At 43.7% G+C, this 26,765-nt stretch overlaps 3 protein-coding genes across 3 annotated transcripts; 2 read left to right on the top strand and 1 right to left on the bottom strand.

Moving 5' to 3' along the window:
* Positions 1-369: 369 nt before the first annotated feature.
* On the top strand, positions 370-4,548 carry LOC127130796 (uncharacterized). The gene has a single exon (XM_051059760.1). It carries the CDS (start codon positions 370-372, stop codon positions 4,546-4,548), a length of 4,179 nt encoding a protein of 1,392 aa, XP_050915717.1.
* Positions 4,549-18,968: 14,420 nt separating this feature from the next.
* Positions 18,969-20,171, top strand: LOC127130794 (uncharacterized). The gene is made up of 2 exons (XM_051059759.1): positions 18,969-19,723; positions 19,820-20,171. Exons 1-2 carry the CDS (start codon positions 18,969-18,971, stop codon positions 20,169-20,171), a joined length of 1,107 nt encoding a protein of 368 aa, XP_050915716.1.
* A 3,341-nt stretch (positions 20,172-23,512) lies between these two features.
* Positions 23,513-26,232, bottom strand: LOC127126918 (probably inactive leucine-rich repeat receptor-like protein kinase At5g48380). Its single transcript, XM_051055953.1, has 3 exons — positions 26,003-26,232; positions 24,812-25,760; positions 23,513-24,717 (listed from the first exon to the last, which is right to left on the bottom strand). The coding sequence occupies exons 2-3, from the start codon at positions 25,640-25,642 to the stop codon at positions 23,716-23,718; spliced, it is 1,833 nt and encodes a 610-aa protein (XP_050911910.1). The 5' UTR covers positions 25,643-25,760; positions 26,003-26,232; the 3' UTR covers positions 23,513-23,715.
* Between the last annotated feature and the right edge of the window lie 533 nt (positions 26,233-26,765).

Raw genomic sequence — 26,765 nt, 5'->3', positions numbered from 1 at the left:
GGGGGCAGACTTTGGTCTAGGTCTTAACGCTTCTTACGCGTCCCCTGGCAGCTCCTCCTTGGGCCTAGCTGATCCAGCCCATCAGGAGCCTTGGCCCAGCGCTGGGGGCTCACTATAAATACCCCTTTCATGGCAAAGGGGCAGGTATTCTAACTCACACTCTGATAACCTCATTCTGTACCTTTTCTGACTTAAGCATTGGAGCACCTTGCAGGTACACCCCCCTCTCATTTCATTATCCGGCCCATTCACCAAGACCTTGGAAGGCCCTCCTGATCAGGTGAGATCAGTGGCGCCGTCTGTGGGAACTAGCTATCCCCATCTTCGTCAAACGAGGATCAAAAGCTCATTTATTTCTGTCCTTCCAACATGGCCGGAGAACAACATAGCGATCACAGCCGTCCCCTCGTCAACTACAACATGGACGACGGCCCGCCATCCCATGAAGCGGACGTTCGGGACGGTCATCCATCCACCCCGTCTCCAGAGCCCCAAAACAACGGAGATGCCTCTCACGCCCACAATTTAGGGGCAGAGACATTTCATCCCATTCCCGTTCCCGTTGAAGGAGACGCCGTAATGATTGCCATGGTGAATGCCCTCAATCAGGCCGGTTCTATGCTCCACCAGCAGCACGAACGAATCGTGACCCTCGAAGCCGAACGACGAGAGGCCCGGCCCCAGCCGGTGAGTAGGATACAACAACGTTCGGAGCCAACGAAGAAGCGAGGACGTCGCTCTCCCGAACCCCACGCCAGCAGGGCACGCGCCCGTCGTGACGGTGGTCGAGCGAGAACATCACCAAGGCGCGGGCACAGCCCCGACAACAACGAACTGTCTCCCTTAAGGAGCGACGAGGAAGATTTGCATTGCCCCCTATCTCGGGCAATAATGGAAGCCCCGCTCCCCAAAGGCATGGAGAAACCGCCAAACCTAGCTGTGTACGACGGGACGACAGATCCCGACGATCACGTCGACAACGTCAACGCGATGCTCGACTACCGCAATGATATAACCGGGCACCTCAAATGCCGACTGTTCTCAACGACCCTCAGGAAAGGGGCCATGGCCTGGTACAAAAGCTTGGCCCCTGAGTCCATTACGTCATGGAGAGTCATGAGGTCCATGTTCACCCGGCACTTTACAGCTTCCCGTCGTCACCCCAAGACTGAGGCGACCCTTGAAGCCATAGTGCAGAAGAAGAATGAAACACTGCGCTCATACATCGAGCGATTCAACCAGGAAGCTGTCGAGGTAGATACCACCGAGCACATGAAGAAGTATCTCCTCGAGAGAGGTCTCTTGCCCGGCAGTGAACTTAGCAGAGCCGTAGGGATCGAGCCTCCCCGCACCTTAAACGAGCTCCTGCATAAAGCCCAAGCCTACATCAGATACGAGGAAAAGCAGGTGGCACACAATGCCCGCAGCGGACGTAACGCTGGGGAGACCGAGCACTCAAAACGCGAGGACACGAGCATTTCCCGTCGCAACGGGGACAAACGAAGAGAAGAAAGACCTCGCGAGCTCCGGGAAGGAAGAGGCCCCGCGGGCAGATATAGCGAGTACACCTTACTGACGGCTCCTCGAGAGCGCATCCTCGCAGAATGTATCAACTCTGAATTTAAGCAGGGCAGGGTCAGGTTCCCAAAACCGTCTGCACCAAAACCCCACACCGACAAATCAAAGTACTGCCGGTTCCACAGAAGTCACGGGCACGTGACCGAAGACTGCGTCCACCTGAAGGATGCGATAGAAATTTTAATCCAAGAAGGGCACCTGAAGCAGTATACGAGGAAGAACGAAGCTCCCAGACACGACGAGCCAGAGAAGAAGAGACCCCGGGAAAACACACCACCCGACAACTCTCCCTATCAAGTGGCCCTCTGCGTGTCACGACCGGAAGATTTCTTCCTCCCCGAACCATTGCCCGAGGGCAAGATCACTGCACTCAGCCCCTGGGAAGACTTCCCTACCACACTGGTGATATCAGGAGGAGGAACTAACGGGGAATCCGCGGCCCTCTCCGTCAAACGTAAGTTCGACGAACTCCTACTGACTGCCCCCGAGCAGAAAGCGACATTGACAAAATACCGGGGAAAATCCAACCCAATATCCTTCTTCCTGGAGGAACTCCCGGGCGGATCCCCGAACTCGGCCATCCCACTATTGATAAGAGCAAAGATGGCCCGATTCGACGTACGACGCATCCTGGTCGACGAAGGCAGCTCAGTGGATATCATGTACGTCCACCTCTTCAAGACTCTGAAGCTAGACAAGACCAACTTAGCCCCCTACGTCGGATCAGATCTCCAAGGATTCAACGGAGCAACAACCAGACCGTGGGGATATGTTGAGCTCCCCGTCACCTTCGGCGAACAAGAAACGGCCAGGGAAGTCAAAATCCAATTCCTGGTCGTAGACTGTCCGTCTCTCTACAATTGCATCTTTGGACGCCCGACACTGGCCGAACTCACTGCGGTCCCATCCACCGTCCACCTGAAGATGAAATACTACACCAAATTGGGACGTGTGGTCACCATCCATGGTGACATCGAAGCAGCCCGGCGATGCTACGACGCCGCAGTAAAAGGACAGGCCGTAGTCAGCACGAAGAGCAACTGCAACAACAAAAAACTCAAGACCGAGGATCCCGCCCGAGGAGTCAACGCCATCGACCTCGACTGTCGCATCGGGCTGGACGAGACCGAAGAGGGGAGGTTCCCCAAGGAACGCTCTCTCGAACACCCGGTCCGACCAATCCCCGACGGGGAGTTCGAACTCATTCCTCTTGGGGACGATCCGGAAAGGACGGTGAAGATAGGTAAGGGACTACCCGAGGAGACAAGAGAAGAGCTAGTAGCATGCCTCAAAGAGAACTCCGACCTCTTCGCGTGGAATGCCGCAGAAATGCCCGGGCTGGACCCCGAGATCGCGTGTCATAAGCTAGCTGTAGACCGGGCAGCCAAGCCCATAGCACAGCGTAGACGCAAGCAATCGCCCGAAAAGGCAGAGGCTGCCGAGCGAGCTGTAAAAGACCTCTTAGAGGCAAATTTTATTTCTGAAGCCCAGTACACAACCTGGCTCTCTAATGTAGTCCTCGTTAAGAAAAATAATGGAAAATGGCGTATGTGTTTTGATTATACTGATCTTAATAGGGCTTGCCCGAAAGATGCTTTCCCCCTCCCTAATATAGACTCGCTCGTTGACAACTCTGCAGGTTTTAAACTCTTGTCCTTCATGGACGCATATAGTGGATACAACCAGATCCCTATGTCGCCCGCAGACAAGAAACACACAGCGTTCATGACCCCAACGGGCAATTACTATTACAACGTGATGCCGTTCGGGCTCAAGAACGCTGGCGCTACATACCAACGCATGATGAACAAAGTCTTCAAGGACGAAATAGGGGACATGCTCGAAGTATACATGGACGACATGATCGTCAAATCACACGGAGAGATAACCCATGCTCGACACCTTACGAAGGTATTCGAGCAGGCGAGACAGTGTAAAATGAGGTTCAACCCCGAGAAATGCACGTTCGGAGTCCGGGCAGGCAAGTTCCTCGGTTTCTATCTCACCGAAAGAGGGATCGAGGCCAACCCCGACAAATGCCGGGCATTCTCGGAGTTTCCGACCCCGAAAACCAAAAAATCGATCCAGTCGCTCAATGGAGTGCTCGCCTCACTCTCCCGTTTCATCGCCAAGTCCGCCCAGCACGCATTGCCATTCTTCAGACTCCTTCGCAAAGAGGCTACCTTCGACTGGACCGATGAATGCGAGCAAGCGCTACTCCATCTAAAGAAGGTTCTGTCCCAACCCCCGGTCTTATCACGGCCATCAGAAAAGGAAACCCTATACTTATACCTATCCGTGGCGACCGAGGCCGTCAGCGCCGTTCTAATAAGAGAAACCGACGAAGGACAAAAGCCCATCTATTTTACGAGTAAAGCACTCCAAGGTCCCGAGCTCCGATATCAGCAAATCGAAAAGGTCGCCCTGGCCCTCATCAACACAGCGAGGAGACTACGATATTATTTCCTCGCACACACGATAAAGGTGAGGACCGACCAGCCAATCAAACAGCTGCTCGGGCGCCCGGATATGGCCGGGAGGATGCTCAAGTGGTCACTAGAACTCTCCGAATTCGACATACAATACGAAAGTAGGAAAGCCTTGAAAGCTCAGGCGCTGGCCGACTTCGTCGCGGAGATGACCCACTGCCCGACTCCAGCAGAAAGCGCCCACAAATGGACGATCTTCGTCGATGGCGCCTCTAGCACATCAGGCAGCGGGGCCGGGATCATCCTCGAAAATGAAAGGGATCCTGATAGAGGTATCGTTAGCGCTAGCGTTCCCAACATCAAACAACCAAGCCGAATACGAAGCCTTCCTCGCAGGCCTGAGGTTAGCCGAGGACCTGGGAGCAAAAGAGGTAAAAATATCCACCGACTCCCAGCTCGTGGCCTCACAAGTGCGAGGAGAATACCAAACCAAGAACGACAACCTCCTCGGGTACTTGTCCCTCGTCAAAGAAAAACTTGATAGATTTGAAAAATGGGAAGTTCAACACATACCCCGCGAGCACAACACACGGGCAGACGTTCTCTCGAAACTAGCCAGCACGAGGAAAAAGGGTGGGAATAAATCAGTAATCCAAGAAATTCTCCCGCGGCCCAGCATCGACAAACTACCGCCTCCACTCGAGGTCAACGCTATTGGAGATGCCCACTGTTGGATGACACCCATCTACAATTACCTCACACGAGACGAACTCCCGGCTGACCCGAAAGAGGCGACCACTGTCAAACGACGCGCATGCTCGTACGTACTCCTCGAAGGCAAACTCTACCGGAGAGGATTCTCCATCCCACTACTCAAATGCGTCGAGGAAGAGAAAGTCCCCGACATACTTGGAGAAATACACCGGGGAATTAACGCTCAACACCTCGGCGGGCGATCGCTCGCACGAAAAGCCCTTCGAGCAGGCTACTACTGGCCGACCATGCAAAACGATTCGAAAGAGCACGTCAAAAGATGTGACAAATGCCAACGACATGCCGACATGCATCTCGCGCCCCCGAACGACCTCAAATCATTGTCTTCCCCATGGCCCTTCGCGTGGTGGGGCATGGACATCCTCGGACCCTTCGTCACCGGATCATATCAGAATAAATACCTCATCGTCGGGGTGGATTACTTCACCAAATGGATCGAGGCGGAGGCACTGGCTAAAATAACCGCGCAGAACATTCTCCGGTTCTTCAAACGCAACATCCTCGCTCGGTTCGGTATACCCCTGGCACTTGTCACAGACAACGGGACACAATTCACGGACGGAGGATTCCAGGACTTCGTCGCCAGCCTGGGCACCACACAGCATTTCACGTCTGTCGAGCATCCGCAGACGAACGGGCAAGCAGAGGCGGCCAACAGGGTAATCTTACGTGGCCTCAAACGCAGACTCGGTGAGGCAAAGAGGGCATGGGTCGAGGAGCTACATAGCGTGCTATGGGCCTACCGCACGACACCACATTCTACCACCGGGGAAACCCCGTTCCGACTAACTTACGGCACCGAAGCAGTCATCCCGGTGGAGATACGGGCGCCAACGAGGAGGACGGAGGAGCCCCTAGACGAGGAAATGAACGATGAAACCCTTAGAGCCGAGCTCGACCTAGTCGAGGAGATACGCTCCGAAGCAGCTCTCAGGGAAACGACCCTCAAACAAAAAATAGCACTACGCCATGACGCGAAAGTCATAAAAAGAGAGTTCCAGGTCGGCACCCTGGTCCTCAGAAGAAACCAGAAAAACCCGAGAGAGGGCAAACTGGCGGCCAACTGGGAAGGTCCTTACCGCGTCCGCAACAAAACGAGCAACGGGGCCTATTACCTAGAAAACCTACAAGGAGAACAACTCGCTCGACCATGGAACGCAGAAAAACTTAGACAGTATTACAGCTAAATACACCACGGGGAGACGTGGAAGGTACGACCACGCTCTTCGTCCCCAAAACCCCAGGGAGGAACCACGAGACCCGGGAACGATCCGGGGTCACATAACACACACAACCCTCCCCGACGGTTGAGATCTTGACCAAGACTCAACGTCGAAGTACCAGGACTGGCAGGGCACCCAGCTCGCGATGGGAGGGCCCAAGCCTCGGGACCAGGGTTCGAACAACGGACCCGGGTTTCGATACCCACGGGCACAAAGCCCGACACTTCGTCGGTTCCCTAAACCGAGGAGATTAACAAAGTCGAGCAGAGTACGAATTCATACAAACAACTATCAAACACAAACGAGCACAATGAATATTCATATATTAGAGCGGCCGAAGCCAAGTACACCCGAAGGCCATATTACAAACGCCCGAAGGCCAAAATACATAAGGCACGCAGGCCATGATAACTGAAATCAAAGAAAAACAGATAAACTAAGACTCCGCTCGGAGCACCTCTTCATCCTCTTCTTCTTCTTCTTCTTCTCCCCCCAGCTCCTCCTCCACTTCAAACGGGCAGACAATCTCACCATCCCGGACGCAGTAGTTATAGGCCGACCCTGCTGTCACCAACCCAGGGTTCAGAAGCCCGAGCTGCTCGACAGCATTGTCGAAACCCTCTTTGAAGCAGGCCACGAGATCTTGGTTGAGAGTCCGAATATGCCCTAGCAGCTCACCGCGCGAACCAAGGGCGCGTTCCTCCTCGGTCTCATCTGCCAGAGGACGGACCTTTCCCTCGAGGGACTCAACCTGAGCCCGTAGGCCAGCGTTGTCCTCGGTCAGCTTCTGATGGTCGACCACCTGCTCTTCCAAGCTCGCCACAGCAGCCTTCAACTGGTCCCTCTCCTTTTCCACCTCCTCCAGCTTCTGGCTCAGCCCTTCCTGCAGCTGATGCTCTTCTTTGTAGTCCGACAGATCTTTGGATAGTCTTTCCTTCTCTGTCCGAACCTGCAAAAGGGCATCCTCCAGCGAGGCGGTGGAGACCGAAGCGTCGGTCATAACCATGGCCGTCTCCATCACCCGGATGACAGCAGCAATATCCCTGGCCAGATCTTTTCTCCGGGCAGCAGCGTCCTGGTCCAGAATCGCCTTGGCCTCAGGCGCAGGCACAACAATCGACTCCTCGGCCTTGAAGAACGACCGCTCCACATAGCAGGGAGGTAGAAGATAGCTGCCCGGTCCATGCGGACTTCCTGGAGACGACCTGGTGAGAGGCCCAGCCGGACGCTTCCGTTTATGGAGGGGAGAAGCCGCTGGCGACGGGCTGCTGTCAGGAATGTTGATCGGGTTAGATCGAGGAGGAGAGGAAGGAATCACGCTCGCCGCCTGCGAGGGACCGACCCCGGCATCGCCAGCAGTCCCCGAGACACGGGCCACAGGTTTCTTCTTCTTCTTGGGCACCCGATCAGGAGCGCCGACCTGATTCGCTAGCTTCAGCACCCGATCACGAGCATTGGGCATGGCACCTGCAAATAAATTACACACAAACATTAGCGACCGAAACGGGCAAAAACAGAAATAAAAGGCTAAACAAAGTCTGCCTACTCAATAACGCCAGAGCTTCCTCCTCGGTATCACACTCGAGCAGAGCCTTCGTATTGACATAACGCGTCTCGGTGATTAGCTCCCCGGCCTCATCCAGGTAGGGCACGCCCTGTCGATTCGCCCAGAACCCCAAGCTGAAGCTCTGCACGTAATCGACCAGCTTCTTGTACGCGAGCCTATCCTCCTCGCCGAGCATCGCGTACTTGACCCGGTAATGCGCCGTGGAGAGATCGAAATGATCACGCTGCCACCTCAGCGGTATCTTCGATATCAGCGTCTCCTCCCCGTTGGGTTCCCGTTGATAGTAGTATAGAGAGTGAAGGGCAGCCCGGGTAATCGGCATCACCACGTACCACCGGCTTTTGAAATGGCGAACAGAATCCTCGTACGTCTTGAACAGACGCACGGGCTGCTTGAAAGAAACCCAACTGTGGCGACCACGGGAACCGGACCTCTGGAGATGGAAAACGTGGAAGAAGAGAGCCCGGGTGCAACCAATGCCGAGGAACTGGCAAACTAACTCGAATGCCCGCATAAATGCGAGAGCATTAGGATGTAGTTGGGACGGCGCCAGCCGGAGCCACTTGAAGACAGACATCTGGAAGGAGTTGAAGGGCAGTCTAATCCCCGCCTCGCGAAAAGCAAATTCATACATGGTGAACTGCTTCCCCGGGAAATGATGACAAATGCGGTCTTCTTCCTTGGGGGCGCAGCAATACCAGTTTGGTGGATCCTCCAGGCTTATGGTCTCGACCATAGCGTGAGCAGTGATGGCCTCGTCACAGAAGTCTGATTCCTCCTCCAAGGGCTCGTCCGCAACCCAGGAGAAGTCGACCTGCCCGGAAGAGGAGGCGTGTTCGGTACCATCTCGGACACTCCCATCCCCGACAGGGAGACGAGCGATTGTCGCATCTTCGGTGGAGGACCCAGAATCTTCCTTCCTCGGTCGTAAGCGCCCGGTAGCACCTGAAACGCAGACAGAAAGAGTGAATTCGACGTCATATCAAATCCACCCTTCCACCGCAGGTCAAGTGAAAGGGCGTAGCGGCGACGGACACTAACCGTGCTCAACTCGGTGGCGCGCGCATTCTATGGAGACCGGGCATAAACTTCATACAACCTATGCAAGTGTTGCCCGGCATATGAAGTTTATGCCCGGTACGGTAGGATCCCAACCCTATTTTCTACCATCTAATATACACCTACAGTCCACTACACTGTCCCTAAGTTAAACCTAACCACATTTCTACGAAAATAGCATGCGTTTGACAGAAAACAACAAGGAAAAAGAATGGGTCACAGTGGAAAATCATACCTGACATAGTTAAGTTGAAAAGGTACGGTGGTGTCCGAGCAGAAGACGGTGGTTCAGATAGGAGGACGGGCGGAGACGGCGGTCCAGACGGTTGAGAGAGCAAACGAGAGAGAATGTGGAGAACTCCGATGAACGCGTGAGCAAAAAGGAAAAGTGGAAATGAAGTTACTCAACCCCTTTTTATAGGGCTTGGCACGTAGACCAACACGCTAGGTCATCATTGCCTAGCCTGCCTACGCCGTCTTTGCACGCGAAACGAAGCGACCCCACTAATTCTGAGACACGTCTGTCAAAGATGAGAAGCTGAAACGACCCGAGCACCTATCCGTCTCCTCGACTCACCAAGACGCCACCTCCCCGCGTCATACCCACGTTTACTACAAGGAAGGCGCAGATCAACCGATCACCTCCATCCCCGACGTTCCCGAAGAAAGGGTCGGTCATGAATAGGTCTGGTACGACCTCGCCTGTCTAACGATCAAGCTTCCCCATCGTCTCGGGGAACCCTTAGTTGAAACATAAGTCATCCCTCTGGCTCAGAGACTCGACTTGGGGGGCTCCTGTTCCGGACTGGGCCATGACCCTAGGCACGGCACGGCCCAATGCTCGCCAAGCCCACGTCCAAACGGCCATGTCCACACGACCACGAGGACACGTCAGGTGGACGACAGTCCGCCCGACGAACGTCTCCCCGGCCCCTTAAACACGTGTCGGACAGCGAGCGGGTCCTCCTCATACGATCTCCATCCACTCACCGTCAACCCACGTCGCGGGCACCTCAGTTGTGTCGGGCAGGGCCCTAACGGCATCCCACTCACCACGTCACCCAACTCCCCTATATTGTCGCCTTAGGGATAGGGGCAGTTGGACCAGGGGGCAGACTTTGGTCTAGGTCTTAACGCTTCTTACGCGTCCCCTGGCAGCTCCTCCTTGGGCCTAGCTGATCCAGCCCATCAGGAGCCTTGGCCCAGCGCTGGGGGCTCACTATAAATACCCCTTTCATGGCAAAGGGGCAGGTATTCTAACTCACACTCTGATAACCTCATTCTGTACCTTTTCTGACTTAAGCATTGGAGCACCTTGCAGGTACACCCCCCTCTCATTTCATTATCCGGCCCATTCACCAAGACCTTGGAAGGCCCTCCTGATCAGGTGAGATCAGGGGGCCTAAGAGGGCGCTTCTAAAAGCGCTCTCTAAGGCTTTCCAAAAGCGCCTTATAAACTGGAAATGTACATGGACTTAGAGAGCGCTTTTTTAAAAGCGCCCTCTAAGGGTACCCTTAGAGGGCGCTTTCATAAACGCGCCCTCTATTGGTGTCCCTCCATTTCCTCATTATTTTTTCGCTTCACTTTAGAGGGCGCTTTGTTACAAAAGCGCCCTCTAAAGTACGCTGTCTATTCTAGTTGTTCGCTCCTTATTTTTTCTCTTCACTTTAGAGTGCGCTTTTGTAATAAAGCGCCCCCTAAGGTGCGCTGTCTATTCCAGTTTTTGGCGTAGTGCTCTCTCTCTCTCTCTCTCTCTCTCTCTCCTCCCCCCCTATTTTACCCTCTATATTCCAATTCTCCCCACCATTATTCATAAATCTTGTGGTTCATTGTTCTAACAATTTCTTCTAAAAAGTATTGACCCCTTTCACCGTTGACATCTTTCTTGGCTAACACATCCACACACTTATTTGCATCTCTATAAGTGTGATTTACTACAACTTTTTCATGTCATTCCATGAGTTTGTGTATTTCTTTTATCAATGAATAACCATCAATTTTCTTTACCGAACCTTTCTCAAGCATGGTCACTACTACCATAGAGTTCACATTTAACTCCTCATATCTCAATCCTAGCTATTTCGTAATCTTTAAGCCTTCAAACACACCCCATAATTCAGCCTTAGTCACATTACAAACTACGGTATACTTCGAAAATCTTCCTTGATTGTCTCAAATAATACCTCCGCAACCAACTACATTATTAGTCTTGCATGCTCCATATGTATTGAGTTTAACCTAACTATTCTTGGGTGGTTTCCAACCTACTAATATCGTATATTTCTTGATACTTAAGACTGATATCAGATTCGTAATCTTTTATCGGTTGAGCCACACAGCTACCCGAATCCATAGGTCTCTCATATGTGTTTTCATGTTCCTCTTTGTTGCACAACTCCAAAGACTATGACACCTGATTGCCTAAAACTGACTCCAATCATTAGTTGTTTCGATCTAATATAATACCGATCCAATCTAATACCGAATGCTCTAGGTCAAAAACAATCTTGACTAATGTTTCCGGGAACTTTATTCATCTTTAGTTGCATGGCTTTAGGGCGATTTCAAAACACATGCAAGGTAGTTTCACACACATTTTCACACAGATTGTAAGTTGCTCCTCCCATTCCTTTCGTGTTTTTCCTTTGGTTCTTTAATAACCTACCATGCCCAAGCATCCACATGAAGCTTCTTATTCTTTCTTATACTTTGAGCTTCCACATTTTTTCCACATGTCTTTCTATTTAGTTTCTTCTTGGTGAACCAACTGATTATAAATTTCGTGAATCACCACTCCCTCGTTACTAGGTCCTGCCATAAAAAAATCATCTTTTCCATAATTCCTGTTAAGAGGCAAACAAGCTTTAATTTTTTTAGTCAACATTTTTGGTAACTAGCTTTGGGATTTTACATCAATATTCTTGGGCTGAATACCCTCAACAAAATGATTTGATTGAAAGGAGACATCAACACATTCTAAATGTTGCTAGAGCCATTTCTTTTCAAGCTCACCTTCTTAAACTTTTTTGGCATTTTTCTATTCAACATGATGTGAATCTAATAAATCTCATTCCCTCACCTTTATTTAAAAATAAGTCTCCTTTTTAACTTTTATACAATAAAGCCCCTACATAATTGCATCTCAAATGTTTTGGTTGTCTTGATTTTACTTATACTTACATGCTCATAGAACTAAATTTGATCATCGTGCTAGAAAAACTACTTTTTTTAGGATATAAACATGACACTAAAGGATATTAATTATATGATTTACAATCTCATGATTTTTGTTTTGTTTCTAGAAATGTATTTTTTTATGAAACTGTCTTTCCTTTTAATATTCTTTCACCTCAGACTACCAATTCTCCAAATATTCTTCCTGAAACCCCTGAACCAGATTTAGAACCTTGGTCTCCTTCTCAACTCATTTCCCCAAATAACCCAACCACACCTCAACCTGTTTTAACTACTACTAATCCAACCACTTCCCATATCCCCCTTTCTGGACCTACTGATTCCACACTTTATAACACTTCTTCTCTTACACCTCACCTATACTCTTAAGACATTCCACCGGGATCAACCATCTTCCAAGTTACTTCAATGATATTAAATGTGAACTCCTTCAACAACATCCTTTTGCACACGTTACTGATCATGGTACTTTATTTCCCCTCATTCTATTTTACAATATAATAATTATTCTGTTAACTATAAAAGCTTTTGCCTTTCTATTTTTCTATAAGTGAACCTAGGAAGGATTTATAGTCAAGCTTGTAAGTTAGATGGTTGGAAAGATACTATAAAAATAGAATTGGATGCTTTGATTTCCATTAACACTTGGTCAAAAGTAGATTTACATGTAAATAAGAAGATCATAGGTTGTAAATGGGTGTAGAAAATCAAGTATAATGTAGATGATTCTATTGAGCACTACAAAGCTCGTCTAGTTGTCAATGGATACACCCAATTTGAGGGTTTGACTATTTTGACGTGTTTTCTCCTGTTGTCAAACTCACTATAGTAAAATCTCTCCTTACCTTAGCTTCAATAAAAAATTGGTTTTTAGAACAATTAGACGTTAATAATGCTTTTTTACATGGTAATTTAAATGAAAAGATTTACATGATTTTGTCTAAAGGGTTGGTTATTGATTTTGTCTCCTCTAACACCAAAATTGCTTACCCAAATAACCTAGTTTTGTAAAAAAAAATCCCAAAATAACTCATATTTAAGATAAATTCTCAAACTACCTCACTTAAAAAAAAAACATGTCAAAGCACTGGTGCCAGACTAATTGGCGACTGGTCTCTAATTTAAAGAGGAGGCGCCAACTGGATTGGCTTCTGCACCTAGTGCTACCATTCTGATTGGCACTTATGTGTAAGTTTTAAGAGGTGGCGCCAATTAGATTGACACCAATGTGTGTTGTGTTATTTTTATTATAAATAGAGGTGTGGTGTGATTCATTTTTTCACATCTCTTCTCATTATATTGCAAACATGGTTCGTCTTCGTCGCCACAAAGGGAAAGTGATTTATTCGAGAGACAAGCCTCCGATGGATATGCTCTTCTGGAACATCTACAGTTTTGAGCAACTACAGAGGGAGTTGATTCGTTGGTTAGATGGAGACATACCTGAAGGCAAAAAAAATTAGAAGTATTGAGAGACACGATGTCGTGCGTGGGTGGGTGCGTGATAAAAATGATAAGGATGTATGGGAAATGATGTTTGGACCAAATCATATCAATTTGATTGTTGTAACCAATTAGAAATGTTGTGTTTAAATGTCGTGGTTAAGTATTTTTATTTGTTTTGATATTTGTTGTATGTGTTGTTTATTTAGACCTGTCGTTGTTTGTTTTGTGATATCTGATTTCTTGTTGGAATGTGTTATTGTTTTTAAGTTGGGGTGATGTTTGTTCTTAACATTTTTGTAACAAAAACTACAAAAAAATGTTTCTACTGACAATGGGTGAATCGCACAGATGAACTGTCACCAACATAGCGACTTATGTAAGTGTTTATGGAAAAACATATTTTCTTATATTTTTATAACACATTTTTTATATGAAAAAACTTATTTGTTATTTACTTTTTAGGATGTTTCTAGGTTTCATACTTGTGTCCACGAATTTTTTTCCATCGACGAGTTGATTCAACTTTATCTCGACCTCGCCGATTTTGGACATGTTAGCAAAATTATGTCTTGGTCGACTGATAATAAGTTTATACTAGCTTTATGTGAAAGATGGCATCTCGAGACACACACATTCTGGTTTCCAACTGGTGAATGTACCGTAATATTAGAAGATGTGTATATTTTATTGGGGCTACATATCGAGGGTAGGGCGGTAAATTGAATAACCAACTATGCAAATTCAATTTGCATGGAACTCTTGGGTGCCGACTTGTTAGATGATAAATCGAGAGGTCAAGGTATACTCCTTTCGCACGTTAAGGTATATTACAACAATTTACAGTTAGATAAAAATTCTACTGAAGAAGCTCGAATAATAAAAACTAGGTGTTATATTATGCTTTTAATTGGTTTATTTTTATTTCCAAAAGGTAATGGTTCTAGTATGCATGTTATGTATTTACCCTTATTAAGACATGTAGATAAAATAAGAAGTTACAGTTAGGGGTATGCTTGTTTGACTTATATGTATAGATCTTTGTGTAAAAATGCACACAAAGGCACATCTACATTTTTGGGATGCGTTGTTTTGCTCCAAGCATGGGGTTGGTCCAGACTACTGTCTCCAGCGCCATTCAACCAGAACCCGTTCACATTTCTGTACGCACAAAAGTAAGTTCTTAACATTAACTATATTTACTTACTTTATCGATTATTATCTCTAAATAATATATTTATTTTTTTAGTGCAGATGGTCGGCTCGTGGTATGAGTTACAACAAATGTCCTAGACACTGTATTATCCAGAATCACAATCTCTTGGATCACCTTCAAACAACGAATGTATTGTCATTAACCGAATTAATTCGTAATAATTTGTTTTTAATATCACCCATTTTATAATCTAATATAGTTTCCCTCTTCGGTTCATTTGGCGTCCATATCTAAACTTGGATCATGAACATGATATCAAAGAACATGATGCAGTCGTTTGGACATGCACACCGATCATTAGGTTCACCACTGTAGAGATGCACCATAATGACCGTGTTAAATTGCGGTTTGGTATGCTTCAACACATTCTAGATCCCCCAATAAAGAGAATGACATCTACAAAGAGTTAACGACCAATGGAACTTTAACCCTTGGCAAGGTTTTGCTTGATCTGAGTGTCGAAAATTGAAGCACCGACATGACCATGTCTTAAGTGACGTTGTGATGCCAATCAAAGAAAAATCAACTCGTAATTATATGGCTTGGTACATATCAGTTGGATTTGAGTTCCTCGTCGAGAATATGTACCGATACGACCCACGCCAAGTCACTTACACACAAGAAGGTTCAACATCTAATGCCTCATAACATTACCAGACCGATTACTCACAACCCCCTACCCAACAAAATTATCGGTCCACAAACAGATAAACTTACGACCTTAACATGTTAAACACCCGACCACAATACCAAGAGCATACTCGTACCACCGCCAACAAGAAGATCATCATCAAGACATCCAACATTGATATGCCCCAAACACATCACCCTACCATAGCCTCCATAGCCAAAACACACGACGATCATTTAACACCAACCGTCTCTCCTACTATAGCCAAGAAGCTCGAACATCATAAAACCAAAACATGCAACAACCAGATGGCTACCAAACACCACAACAACCATTTCAACCTTTCCTCGACGCGTCATTCACACCAATGTCGCCCTTCAATCGTCCCACCCATACCCCAATAACCCAAACACGCTTCAACTTCTCTAGCATGGGTCACGAACTCAACTATTGCGGTGGCGCTTCATTGCATACACAAGACTTTATGGAATTGACTGAATATCTTAGGGAATATGTTGCAGGTGATGGTGATGTTCGTAAGTCCTCAAATCCTCTCACACTTGAGGTAATTCATCAACGTGGGCTAGGGCCACGCGTTCTGGTAGCTAGGGGGTGTGGAACCGGAGGTCGGTTGGGTCATCACAACCAACGACATTAGTATTTTTGGTTTTCTTATGTAAACGCAACCTAATATTAATATTTTTGATTTCGACTTTTATATAAAATGTCAATTATTTCCAAAAAAAATAACACAACACACACGAATGTCAATCCAATTGACGCTACCTCTTAAAACTTACACATAGGCGCCAATTGGAATGATAGCACTTGGTGCAGAAGTTAATTCAATTGACGTCTCCTCTTTAATTTAGAGAGCAGTCGCCAATTGATTTGACACTGATACTTTAAAGTGGATTATCTTAAAAAATTATCTGAATATGTATGTTATTTTGAGAATTTTTTTTAAAAAATGAATTATTTGAATAAAAAATTCTTAAGACCAATATTTATAAATATCAATATTAGGTTGGATATTATCACATGAATTTGAATCCAATTGTGAGCGTGATCCTATAAGGAAAAAGATTAAATTAAATTAATGTGAAAAAATTAGAGTTGAGTAAAATGATTTTAAAAAATAAATTCACAATAAAGAATAATGGATGCAAAAAAATAAATAAATACGAACTTTATAAACCTGTTCACTTTGAACCGTTCTAATTGAAAAAACATGTTATGTTATGTTTTGTTTTGTTTAGACCTATAAAGTCTCTTCTGTCTGAACAAAAACAATAAAACACGGACAATTAATTTAGCATTGTTTACGGTTGTAACAACAATCGACATTTGAGAATCTTTTTGTAATTTTTTTTCTATTTGTTTTGTTTTTATTCAAAAAATACTTTTCATAAATATAATAATATAATTTTGTATAAAAAATTTTATAAAATTTTCAAATAAAAATTTAATTTGAATAGTTATTTTTAAAATATCATTTTAGATATTTTATCATTTTAATCAAATTTATTTTAATATCAAAATTATAAAAATTTATTTTTGAAGTTATTTTAAATAGTTTTTCATAATTTTTTTAGATATAATTTTTTTTAAATATTACGATTGAGACTATGTTTTGATTTTTAGTAATTCATATTTATATTATAGAATGATCAAAATTAATTTTTTAATTAAAAAATAAATATAAAAAAATTTATAATATTTTAAAAACAATTTTATAAAATTAATTTGTAATAAAAAAAATCATTTTTTAAAAATGAAACAAAGAGACCCTAACATTGATAAATTGGTAAATTTTCTCGCAGTTCTATTTTGTATTTCAGATTTTTTTTTTAAATAATCATTTTAAAAACAAAATCGAAAATAACAAATAATTCAAAAAAAAAACCTAAATAACCACTTTTAGAAGAGGATGCGTCAGATGAACTGACGCATCCCCTAAGCTACCAAAGGAGGCGCCAATAGCACTGGCGCATGCATTGGGCTCCTCATGAGAAGGCGCCAATGCTATTGGCACATGCATTGGTCCTCATGAGGAGGCGTCAATGCCCCTGACGCCTTAGTGTTTCATGTGGTGTATGTGTCAATTCATCTGGCACATACACCCTTTGTATTATTATTATTATTTTAATATTTTTAATTTTAATTTTGTTTATTTATTAATTAAAGAAGAATAATGTAAAAAAAATTATTGATGTGGTAATAATTGGTTACATTGGACTGACAATAAACTAATGACCGACCCGATTATAACGCCCCCCTGTTCCATATCCAAGTGCGTTAGTTTGTCTACGAGGTCTCCCACGGTTTTCTTGAGGTGTTTGAGGTCTTTGTGTGCTGACTTGATCGAGCGATGACTGGTGGGAAGGTTTGGCGGAAGTTCCAGCGGTATTTAAGAGATGTGACTGTTACCACGAAAAATCTCTAAAGCATGCTGAAAGCGTAATTAATGAAAGAGTCCTATGAATGTGGGGGTCATACCCCATCAAAGGGGGAAGAGACGTTAGAGGCAAGCAAGAGTAGAAAAAACACAAATCAAAGGATGAAGCCGACGGGGGAAGTTGGCCTCGTCGACAGGCCATTCTGTCGACCAACGCAAGGTTTGGGACTTAAAGAATTGTCGTCAATATGCATAAGACAACATCGCCCTAACGTCTGGGCGGGAGAAATTTGAAATTTAAAATAAACAGCAGTTTCAAAAGGAATAAGAGCGCCATAATGTGGAGCAGTTAGCAAGACATGGGTGCAGCGGTTGTGCAGATCATGTGACATAACATCTGCTAGTTTCTAGGAGTTTAGCTTATGAGTAGTTTCCTCTAGTTTAGTATAAATAGGAGTGTCCCACAAGGGGCTCAGGGTGTTCACTTTGTACTACGAAATCACTTGTAAGAAAACTTCCCATTCCCAGCGCGAGGAAGCAAGAGTTTTTCTGAGAGTGCTATGTACGTGAATCACCACATTTATTTCAATGCAACTTCCCTACTTTTCAATTGTTCCCGTTGAACATTTTATCTTAATTTCTTTTACTTTTGAGTTATCATTTTACGTTGTCGTTTACACTGTCGACACAGATTCTATTACGATAATAGAGTTCACCAAAAGCGTGTTCGTCGTATATCTCTTTTAAATGTTATAGCGTTGTCGGTCACGAGTCACCTATAGGCGATAACATTGTCTAAAACCGTTCGTGTGGAAAAAATCCTACGCTTGTTCGACACTTTGTTAGGAGCCATTCCTCACAAAGTCATTCTGTCGAAGTTTGGACAAGCCTCACTTGCACTAGCACATGTCCTAGGATCAAGTGGTCGATCCTGCAAGTAACCCTTCGTTTTAAAGCCTAGGGAGGACCAGCGGCTGTTTACCAATTTCCACAGTAAACAAAATGGCATGCCCAGTGGGACGGTGCTAGAGCAGTTGCGAAATTGCATGAAACTTAGAAGTGGCAAGCTATATAGTAAGCCACGAAGTAGTGTGAAAATGTCAGAAACTAACACTGATGAAGTTCCACGAGGAACTTTACCCAATACGGAAACAGTAGTCTCACAGGTTGCCACTTTGCCACCGATGACAAGTGCAGCCCTAACCATGTCGACTACGGGTGCGGTTGGAACATCAATTCCTCAGCCTCCACCGGGGGGTTCAGGATCAACGATAACGACGTTCAGACCTTATGTGCCTCGCTTTGGCACCACAGATCCGCTTTATGGAATGCCGTATTCCTTAATACCAGGATATCAGTCGACATCCAGTGCAACACTGTTTTCAGATACAAATCCTCCCTTGCAAGGATCAACACAAGGGGGCAACATAAGGAACACTACTCAGAACAGAACCATGTCGTTGTCGAACACTTCAGTAGCGGTGTTGAGACAGCTAATGGACGATAGTAACCATGAATTGGTTAACATGTTGACCAACCAGATGGGCACAGTCTTTAATCCACTAATACAAGAATTCGCCGAAACAAATAGGCAGGTGGCGAACCAATTGACACGGATGTGCAATTTTCTGGGGGCACCGGCCCGACAGATGACGCCAATGATTAGACCGACGGTTCCTGTGCAGATAGAGATAGGGGCAGCGGAGGAGGAGACAGTCCACGAAGGACAAATCATTAGACCCCTTCAACATCAAGGCGTCGAATCGGGAGTCGCGGGACGTAACCAGATGGTAATGGTTAACCGACACCAGGATGCTGATCAAATTGTCAACCAACATCGACAAGAAGACCTCTCGGTGGAAAATAATTTGACAACTATTGTCGAAAAGATTATGGCTAGAAATGGCATGGGTGCTACGTTACAAAGACCATTATACGCTTCCCCGTTGGCTGAATTTATTCTCCAAGCTGAGGCGCCTAGGGGGATGAAAGTGCCTAAGTACACTAAATTTGGGGGAGAGTCTGGTGAATCGACAATAGAGCACGTCGCCAGATACTTAACAGAGTCAGGGGATCTAGCTCATAATAAATGTTTAAGAGTAAAAAACTTCCCCTCCTCTCTGACCAAGGCTGCCTTCACATGGTTTACTTCGTTGGCCCCAAGTTCAATCGACTCATGGGCTAAATTAGAAACGAAGTTCCATGAACAGTTTTACGAAGGACACTCCAAAATTAGTTTGGCAGAATTGTCTAGTATTAAGAGAAGGGTTGCTGAAAGTATAGATGATTATCTGAATCGTTTTAGGTCCTTAAAAGCTAGGTGCTTTACGCAAGTGCCAGAACATGAACTAGTTCAAATGGCCGCAGGAGGTTTAGATTATTCCATTAGGAAGAAGATAGATCCAACTTTTGTGAAAAGTGTGTCACAACTGGCTGACAGAGTCCGGCATCTAGAACGACTAAGGCTAGAAAAGGTTAGGCACAATAAGTCTAAGAAAGAAAAAGTAGCGTTTGTCGAATACGACGCGACAGACCCAATACGTGAGGCCGATTATGCTTCATCGACAGAATTAGAAATCGACGTGGCTGAACTAAAGCCAGGGTCCGCCTATGAGTGTCGATCATTGCTGTCTGCGCAAGGAAAAAAATCCTGTTGAAAATAACCCAAAATTCCCTTCGAAAACTTATACTTTCGACGTGTCAAAATGTGATGAAATTTTTGACTTGTTGGTCAAAGATGGGCAGATGGTGGTACCTCCTGGTACTAAAATACCACCGTTGGAACAAAGACAGAAAAGAGGGTTTTGTAAATATCATAACGAATGACGAAGCAAGTTGGCGTGGATCCATCAAATACCACGGCTCAGATGCAAATTGTTGAGTTGTTACCGACCTAAACCATGCCATATATTGTTAAGTTGGTCTTGCACCATGGATGACTGGTTCGTTTAAGATGTGTTATCGTCGATTCCTCCATTGACGACACATCTCTTTTGCAAAGTCTCTCCAGTCAGAATAATCCCATTATGCATCAACCCTTTTTTGATGTCAATTCCCCAAACATGTGGGAGGTTCTGGAATCTGTTGTAGCATGCCGAACTGCAGTTTGACCCGGTCACTCTGGTGCATTTCCACCGTAGTGAATCGGATAATCGATGTCTTCGTTGTCCAAACTGCAGCATCGTCATGGTTCACATCATGATCAAGACCTAGATATGGCCTCCAGATAAACTGTACGAGTACACTCCATCATATAGGAAGACATGGATAGCTAGGACAAAGACTGTTGAAAAAGTGTTTGGCAATTGGGAGGAGTCTTACAAACAACTTCCAAAATACCTGTTGGCTCTAAAACAATATGCTCCCAGGACTATTGTCAAGTTGGAAGTATTGCTCGCGTATACACCAAATGAGACGTGTGCTGTTGGAAATGGAATATTCCACCGTCTCTTCTAGGCGTATCAACCATGCATCATAGGTTTTTCTTTCTGTAAACCAATTATACAAATTGATGGTACATGGTTGTACGGGAAATACAAAGGAACGTTACTGATGGCAGTGGCACAAGATGGGAACAACAACATTTTTCCAATCTCCTTTGCCCTTGTTGAAGGAGAGACTGCTGAGGGATGGAGTTTTTTCCTAAGAAATCTCCGATTGCACGTTGCACCTCAGCCTAACTTATGTTTGATCTCTGACAGACACCCTTCAATCACTAGTGCATATAATAACATTGATAATGGCTGGCAAAATCCTCATTCGACGTGTGTGTTCTGTATTAGACATATTACTCAGAATTTCATGCGGGAAATCAAAGATAAGACGTTGCAGAAGAAGGTTGTCAATGCAGGTTACGCATTATCAGAACCTTCTTTCAAGCACTACCGGGAAGAAATAAGATTGTCAAACGAAGATGCAGTACGGTGGATCGATAGTATTCCATTGGAGAAGTGGACTAGGTCATACGACAACGGTCAACGTTGGGGCCACATGACAACAAATCTTGTGGAATCAATGAACTCTGTCTTCAAAGGCATTCGTAACCTACCTATAACCGCTTTGGTGTAGACAACATATTTCAGGATGGGAGCGCTGTTTGAAACTAGACGCTCAAAATGGAGTTCAGTGTTGCAATTTGGACATTTGTTCAGTGATGCTTCAATGAAATTCATTAGACATGAAGCTGCCAAAGCAAACAGACATGTGGTTACGGTCTTTGACCGCACTAAAGGTTGGTATAGTGTTGCCGAGTCCATGGATCACAATGAGGGCATACTGATGGGACAGTACATAGTCGAACTAGATAAAGGTTGGTGCGACTGCGGAAAGTTCCAAGTCTTTCGTACGCCCTGCTCCCATGTCATTGCGGCATGCTCAAAGGTTCGAATGGATCCATCCTACTTGCTATCTGAAGTTTACAAAGTCGTCAGCCTTTCAAATGTTTATAAAATTAGTTTTTCCGTAGTGGCAAAAGAGGATTATTGGCCAGAATATCAAAGGGACATCGTCTGGCACAACGAAGTTATGCGAAGGAAGAAAAAAGGTCGCCCAAACAGCACCCGGATTCTAACCGAAATGGATACGACGAACAAAATGGTTAGACTATGTAGTTCATGTCGTCAGCCAGGTCACAATCGTAATAACTGTCCTAGTGTTGGAACGAGCACAACCAGATAAATTCACATGTACCTCTATTGCAATATATGAAAAACTAATTTTGTTTCATATTAGACGTCTGTGACGAAAGTACCATTACATAAACAGTAACACAAAAAATTAAAACAACTAGAATACAAGAACTATGCGATTACAACCATCAAAACAATTTTGAACATGTAATGCATCATCCTACGAGTGTCTTGGTCGGTCTTAATATCCACTCATTCGCGCACTTCTCCGTTTTGGTTGAACGTGGACACAAGTCATTGTATTCTTCTAATCCTTTCACCCTCTCCAATTTCTCCCTCTAACCAATTGTACAACGTCCGATTAAGACGTTCAAACGTATATGTGTTCCAAAGCCGAATCTGTATCGGAGCCGCAACGACGGAAAATATTACATCAGCATTTCGTTTCTGAATGTATGCAGACATTATTAAAACACAAAAACTAGAAGGTGAGTGGGGTTGAATTAGAGAAAATATGGTAGTAGGAGATGATTTGTGTGAAAAATAGTGCATCCAAGGTGCAACATTTATATAGAGTGGACATAAAATGCATGCGCCAAGAGGGTTGATGCCCAACATGACATGATATGCAGGCGCCATATGCATTAGCGCCTCCTCATGAGGGTCAATGCATGCGCCAAAAGCATTGACGCCTCCTCGTGAGGAGCCCAATGCATGCGCCAATGCTATTGGCGTCTCCTTTGATTGCTTAGAGGATGCGCCAGTTCATCTGTCGCATCCTCTTCTAAAAGTGATTATTTTGATATATTTTTTGAATTATTTGTTATTTTCGAATTATTTTTAAAAAAAAAATTCTTTATTTCATATCCATTAATTCGCTCACTCCATAATTAGAACATCATTTTCATCTCAAACAAAACATTGTGGTACAAAAGTAGCTTAATTTGTTTTGGGATTTGCATCAAATTCCTTTTTTTAGGAGGCAAATATACATTTTAGTTATAATTTCAGATAAAAAATTGTTTGCTTATTGAAAAAATAAAAATTGTTTCTTGTAATAATAAGAAACCAAAGCAAGTAATAAGAAGAAAAACTTAAAGCCAGGGGCAGTTTCGTATCTTTGATTAATGTATCCTGTTACTATTGTATAAATTACTTAATGGGTAAATAAAGTTTTTATTCCCAATAAATTACCAAGTTTTTAAGAAGAAAAAGTTATGAATCTCAAAAAAAAAAAAACTGTTCACATATAGTATTAATTCCTATTGTTATTACAGAATGAGAAAAAAATTCAACAAATTCTTTTAGAAACTAAATTTACATTAGACTCTTCCAAAAATTTCCAACATAACAATCAAACAACATAGACATTGAACAAAATAAGGATTATACCAAAGTCACCAACATATAAATGAACAACCATGATTAGTGATGTTTCAATATTGATTTCACAACTGCATTTAGGCCATAACATTTATATATATATACTAACATTCAGAACAACAGAAAGAGATAATTTTACAGATTTAAATTTGATTGCATACACAATTACATCTCAAATACCTTTTCAATTTTACGCCTCGCGCGCAACGATAAGTTCTTCCAATTTACCAGCATCGCCGTTTTCTGTAAGCACCATTATCTCGTCCTCTGTTATGAAATTATATTTACTTCCAATCTCTCTTAGAAACTGATATACTTCGAACATCGTCGGCCTCTCCTTTGCAGTTGAAGTAACACAGTTGCATGCAACCTTAAGAAACTGAAAAAGTTCATGATCGACACCTTTTCCAGTTAGTGATTCATCGATTGCTTCTTTTAGGCTTGAGTTTACTGATAGCTGCATGATCCATTCTACCAAGTTTCCTTTAAAAGTTTCTGGAGCTTTCGCAATATGTGTAGGTCTTTCGCCGGTTACCAGCTCGAGAAGCACAGTTCCAAAGCTGTAAACATCGCCCTTAGGTGTAGCCACCAGAGTTGTTGTATACTCGGGAGCAACGTAGCCTAAATCACCAAACTCGCCGTTTACAAAAGTACTCAAATGAGTATCGATCGGGTTCATTAATCTGGCAAGGCCGAAATCGGAGATTTTCGGCTCGAAATTCGCGTCCAATAAGATGCACTTAGAGCTTATGTTTCGGTGGATGATACGCGGATTGCAGTTGTGATGAAGCCACGCGAATCCTTTGGCTGCTCCGATTGCGATTTTGAGCCTTGTAGACCACTCCATAGCGCATTCGCCAGTTTCAGGATGTAGTTGGTCGTAAAGAGTACCGCTTGGCATATTCTTATAGACCAAAAGTCTTTCCTTTTTGGCGAGGCAAAAACCTAAAAGAGGAACCAAGTTTCGATGTCGCACTGTTCCTAGTGTAGCCATCTCAGCCGTAAACTCTTGCTCTGAGTGTTGAGATTCCAGCAATCTCTTAACCATGAGTGATGTGCCGTCGCCGAGGACAGCTTTGTATACCGTTCCTGATCTTCCTGTCCCAATGACATTGCTTTTGCTGAAGTTATTCGTAGCCTTCATGAGATCACTCAAGCTCATTTTCGAAATCGACTTCTCAAACATCGAAACCTGATAAGAAACTCCAAACAATTAGGCATAATTGTTACAAACACTATTCTTAACCTATCTAAGAACTAACAAGCCGTGCATCAATTTAACCTACCTTAATTTTTTTGGTTCCCTTTATGATTCTCGCCCACTTGTTTTCTTCGGGATCTTCTTCCTTTTTCCTGTGCGAAAGATGTCGCACATAGAAAAGCATTGCAACGCCCACTGCTAAAGCTGCAAGAGTGATACCACCAACAGCTGCTCCGGCTATAACCGCAGTGTTAGTCTTCGAAGACCCACTGCAAGCATCCAACGGACCGCCGCAGAGTGCTGAGTTATTTGCATAATTATCTTTTGTAACTATACCCTCCTTAAAATTCGGAACTTGTCCGGACAAAAGATTATTCGAAACACTAAACGTCTTAATCCGCGTCAATGAAGCAAATTGTAGAGGAATTTGACCAGTGAATTGGTTTTGATCGAGTCTAAGAGTATTAAGATAGGTACAATTAGAAAGCGACACAGGAATCTCTCCCGTAAAATCATTCGAAGATAGATCAAGAGTGACCACATATCCAACAAGGCTAGATATATCATCTGGAATTGTTTTGGAGAGACTGTTCAATGAAAGATCTAATCCTGTTAAACTCGAGCAATTTTGAATGCCACGAGGAAACTCTCCCTTAAGTCCCATATTCGAAAGCTTGAGATTCAAAACCCTACTTTCATCAGGATGCCAACATTCAACACCAGTGAACTTGCAAATAAACCCTTCAGTTCTATTGTCGAAATTCCAAGATTGCAAGTAATTGTTTGGGTCTTTAAGTGTTTCTTTTACTCTTTTTAAGCATAATATGTCACTCTCAGTACCATAGGTCATGATGAAACAACTCATCAGCAGAAAGAAATTAACAATAACAGAAACCCTACTCAAAACCATCTTCATCAAAATCCAAAAACACAAACAAAAAAGCCAAGAGCAAGTTATCCAAATACTTGATATCTAATGAAATCCGCAGCAAAAATCATAGAGTCCATCACTGTAATCCTCCTAAGAGCATACCCTAGAAAAAACAAATCAATAACCAGCATCAACTCAATTCAGCAGTTTACTACAGCAATCAAATCAATCATAAACAAAAAGGCACAAATAAAGAAACAATTTTTTCCCTTTCACACACAAAAAAAAACAGTTTTTTTAGAAACCCAGTAAAGTTTCCTGTGGCATGAATCAAAAGAAGTAAAAACTGAAAGAACCCAGATTCAAAATCACATGAATTTTAGATAAGGGTATTAAAAAACTCACCTGGGTTAAGAAAAATCCAATTTTAGAAACAGAAGCATAGGAAACAAAAAAAAGGGTTGTTGTTTGTGTAGAATAAGAATTTAGTATGAGAGAGTGTTTGAAGAAGACGTGAATAACGAGTGAAATGATTTGATATTTGGAAGATGATGTGATGAGAGACAAGACAATAGACCGGGAAGACTTGGAACAGGTTTGTTTGACTACGTTACTCGCTTTTGCTGAAAATCAGGGGCCACTATTGTCCCAAGAAACTCTGTCTTAAAATTTTCTTTTACCTTTAACTAAAAATCAAGATCTTTAATTATCAAAATTTCAGCTAAATATATTTTCTGTTGTTTTTTTCTCATGCAAATTATATTGACTGAAAAAAAAATGACTTCAATTATTTTATTTTATTTTTAAAAATAATTAGGTTTTTAAAAAAAATTCTTAAATAATCAATTTTTAAAAAAATATATTAAAATAACCATTTTAAAAAAAATCGGCCTTCAAAAGGATGTGTCACAAAGAGTAGCGCATACACTGATCTTTTGACATAAGTCATCATTGTCTATGACACATGACTTTAAGGGTAGTTGTAGATGTTTTTGATTGACTGCATTTTATGTTAAAACACTTACTGTACTTAGATGTCTTGACTGATGTCATGACATGCTTAAGTAGTATGCTGCAGGATTAGCTAATACAGGATTTACTGGATGTCAAACTGAATGTTATGACATTCATTCATGACAGCATTTTCTGGATGTCAAACTGAATGTTA

This window comes from Lathyrus oleraceus, chromosome 3 (assembly GCF_024323335.1).
Source record: "Lathyrus oleraceus cultivar Zhongwan6 chromosome 3, CAAS_Psat_ZW6_1.0, whole genome shotgun sequence".
In the NCBI taxonomy this organism is placed as follows: Eukaryota; Viridiplantae; Streptophyta; class Magnoliopsida; order Fabales; family Fabaceae; genus Lathyrus; species Lathyrus oleraceus.
The sequence above is the reverse complement of the archived record's forward strand: the minus strand, read 5'-3'. Positions and strand labels throughout refer to the sequence as shown.

Excerpts from the sequence above, each read along its gene's own strand:
- LOC127126918 (XM_051055953.1), bottom strand. The coding sequence starts at position 25,642 with ATGAAGATGGTTTTGAGTAGGGTTTCTGTTATTGTTAATTTCTTTCTG. Across the intron at positions 24,718-24,811 it reads AGGGAACCAAAAAAATTAAG|GTTTCGATGTTTGAGAAGTC; the intron begins GTAGGTTAAATT and ends GTTTCTTATCAG.
- LOC127130796 (XM_051059760.1), top strand. The coding sequence starts at position 370 with ATGGCCGGAGAACAACATAGCGATCACAGCCGTCCCCTCGTCAACTAC.
- LOC127130794 (XM_051059759.1), top strand. The coding sequence starts at position 18,969 with ATGTCGTTGTCGAACACTTCAGTAGCGGTGTTGAGACAGCTAATGGAC. Across the intron at positions 19,724-19,819 it reads GAAACGAAGTTCCATGAACA|GTCCTTAAAAGCTAGGTGCT; the intron begins GTTTTACGAAGG and ends GAATCGTTTTAG.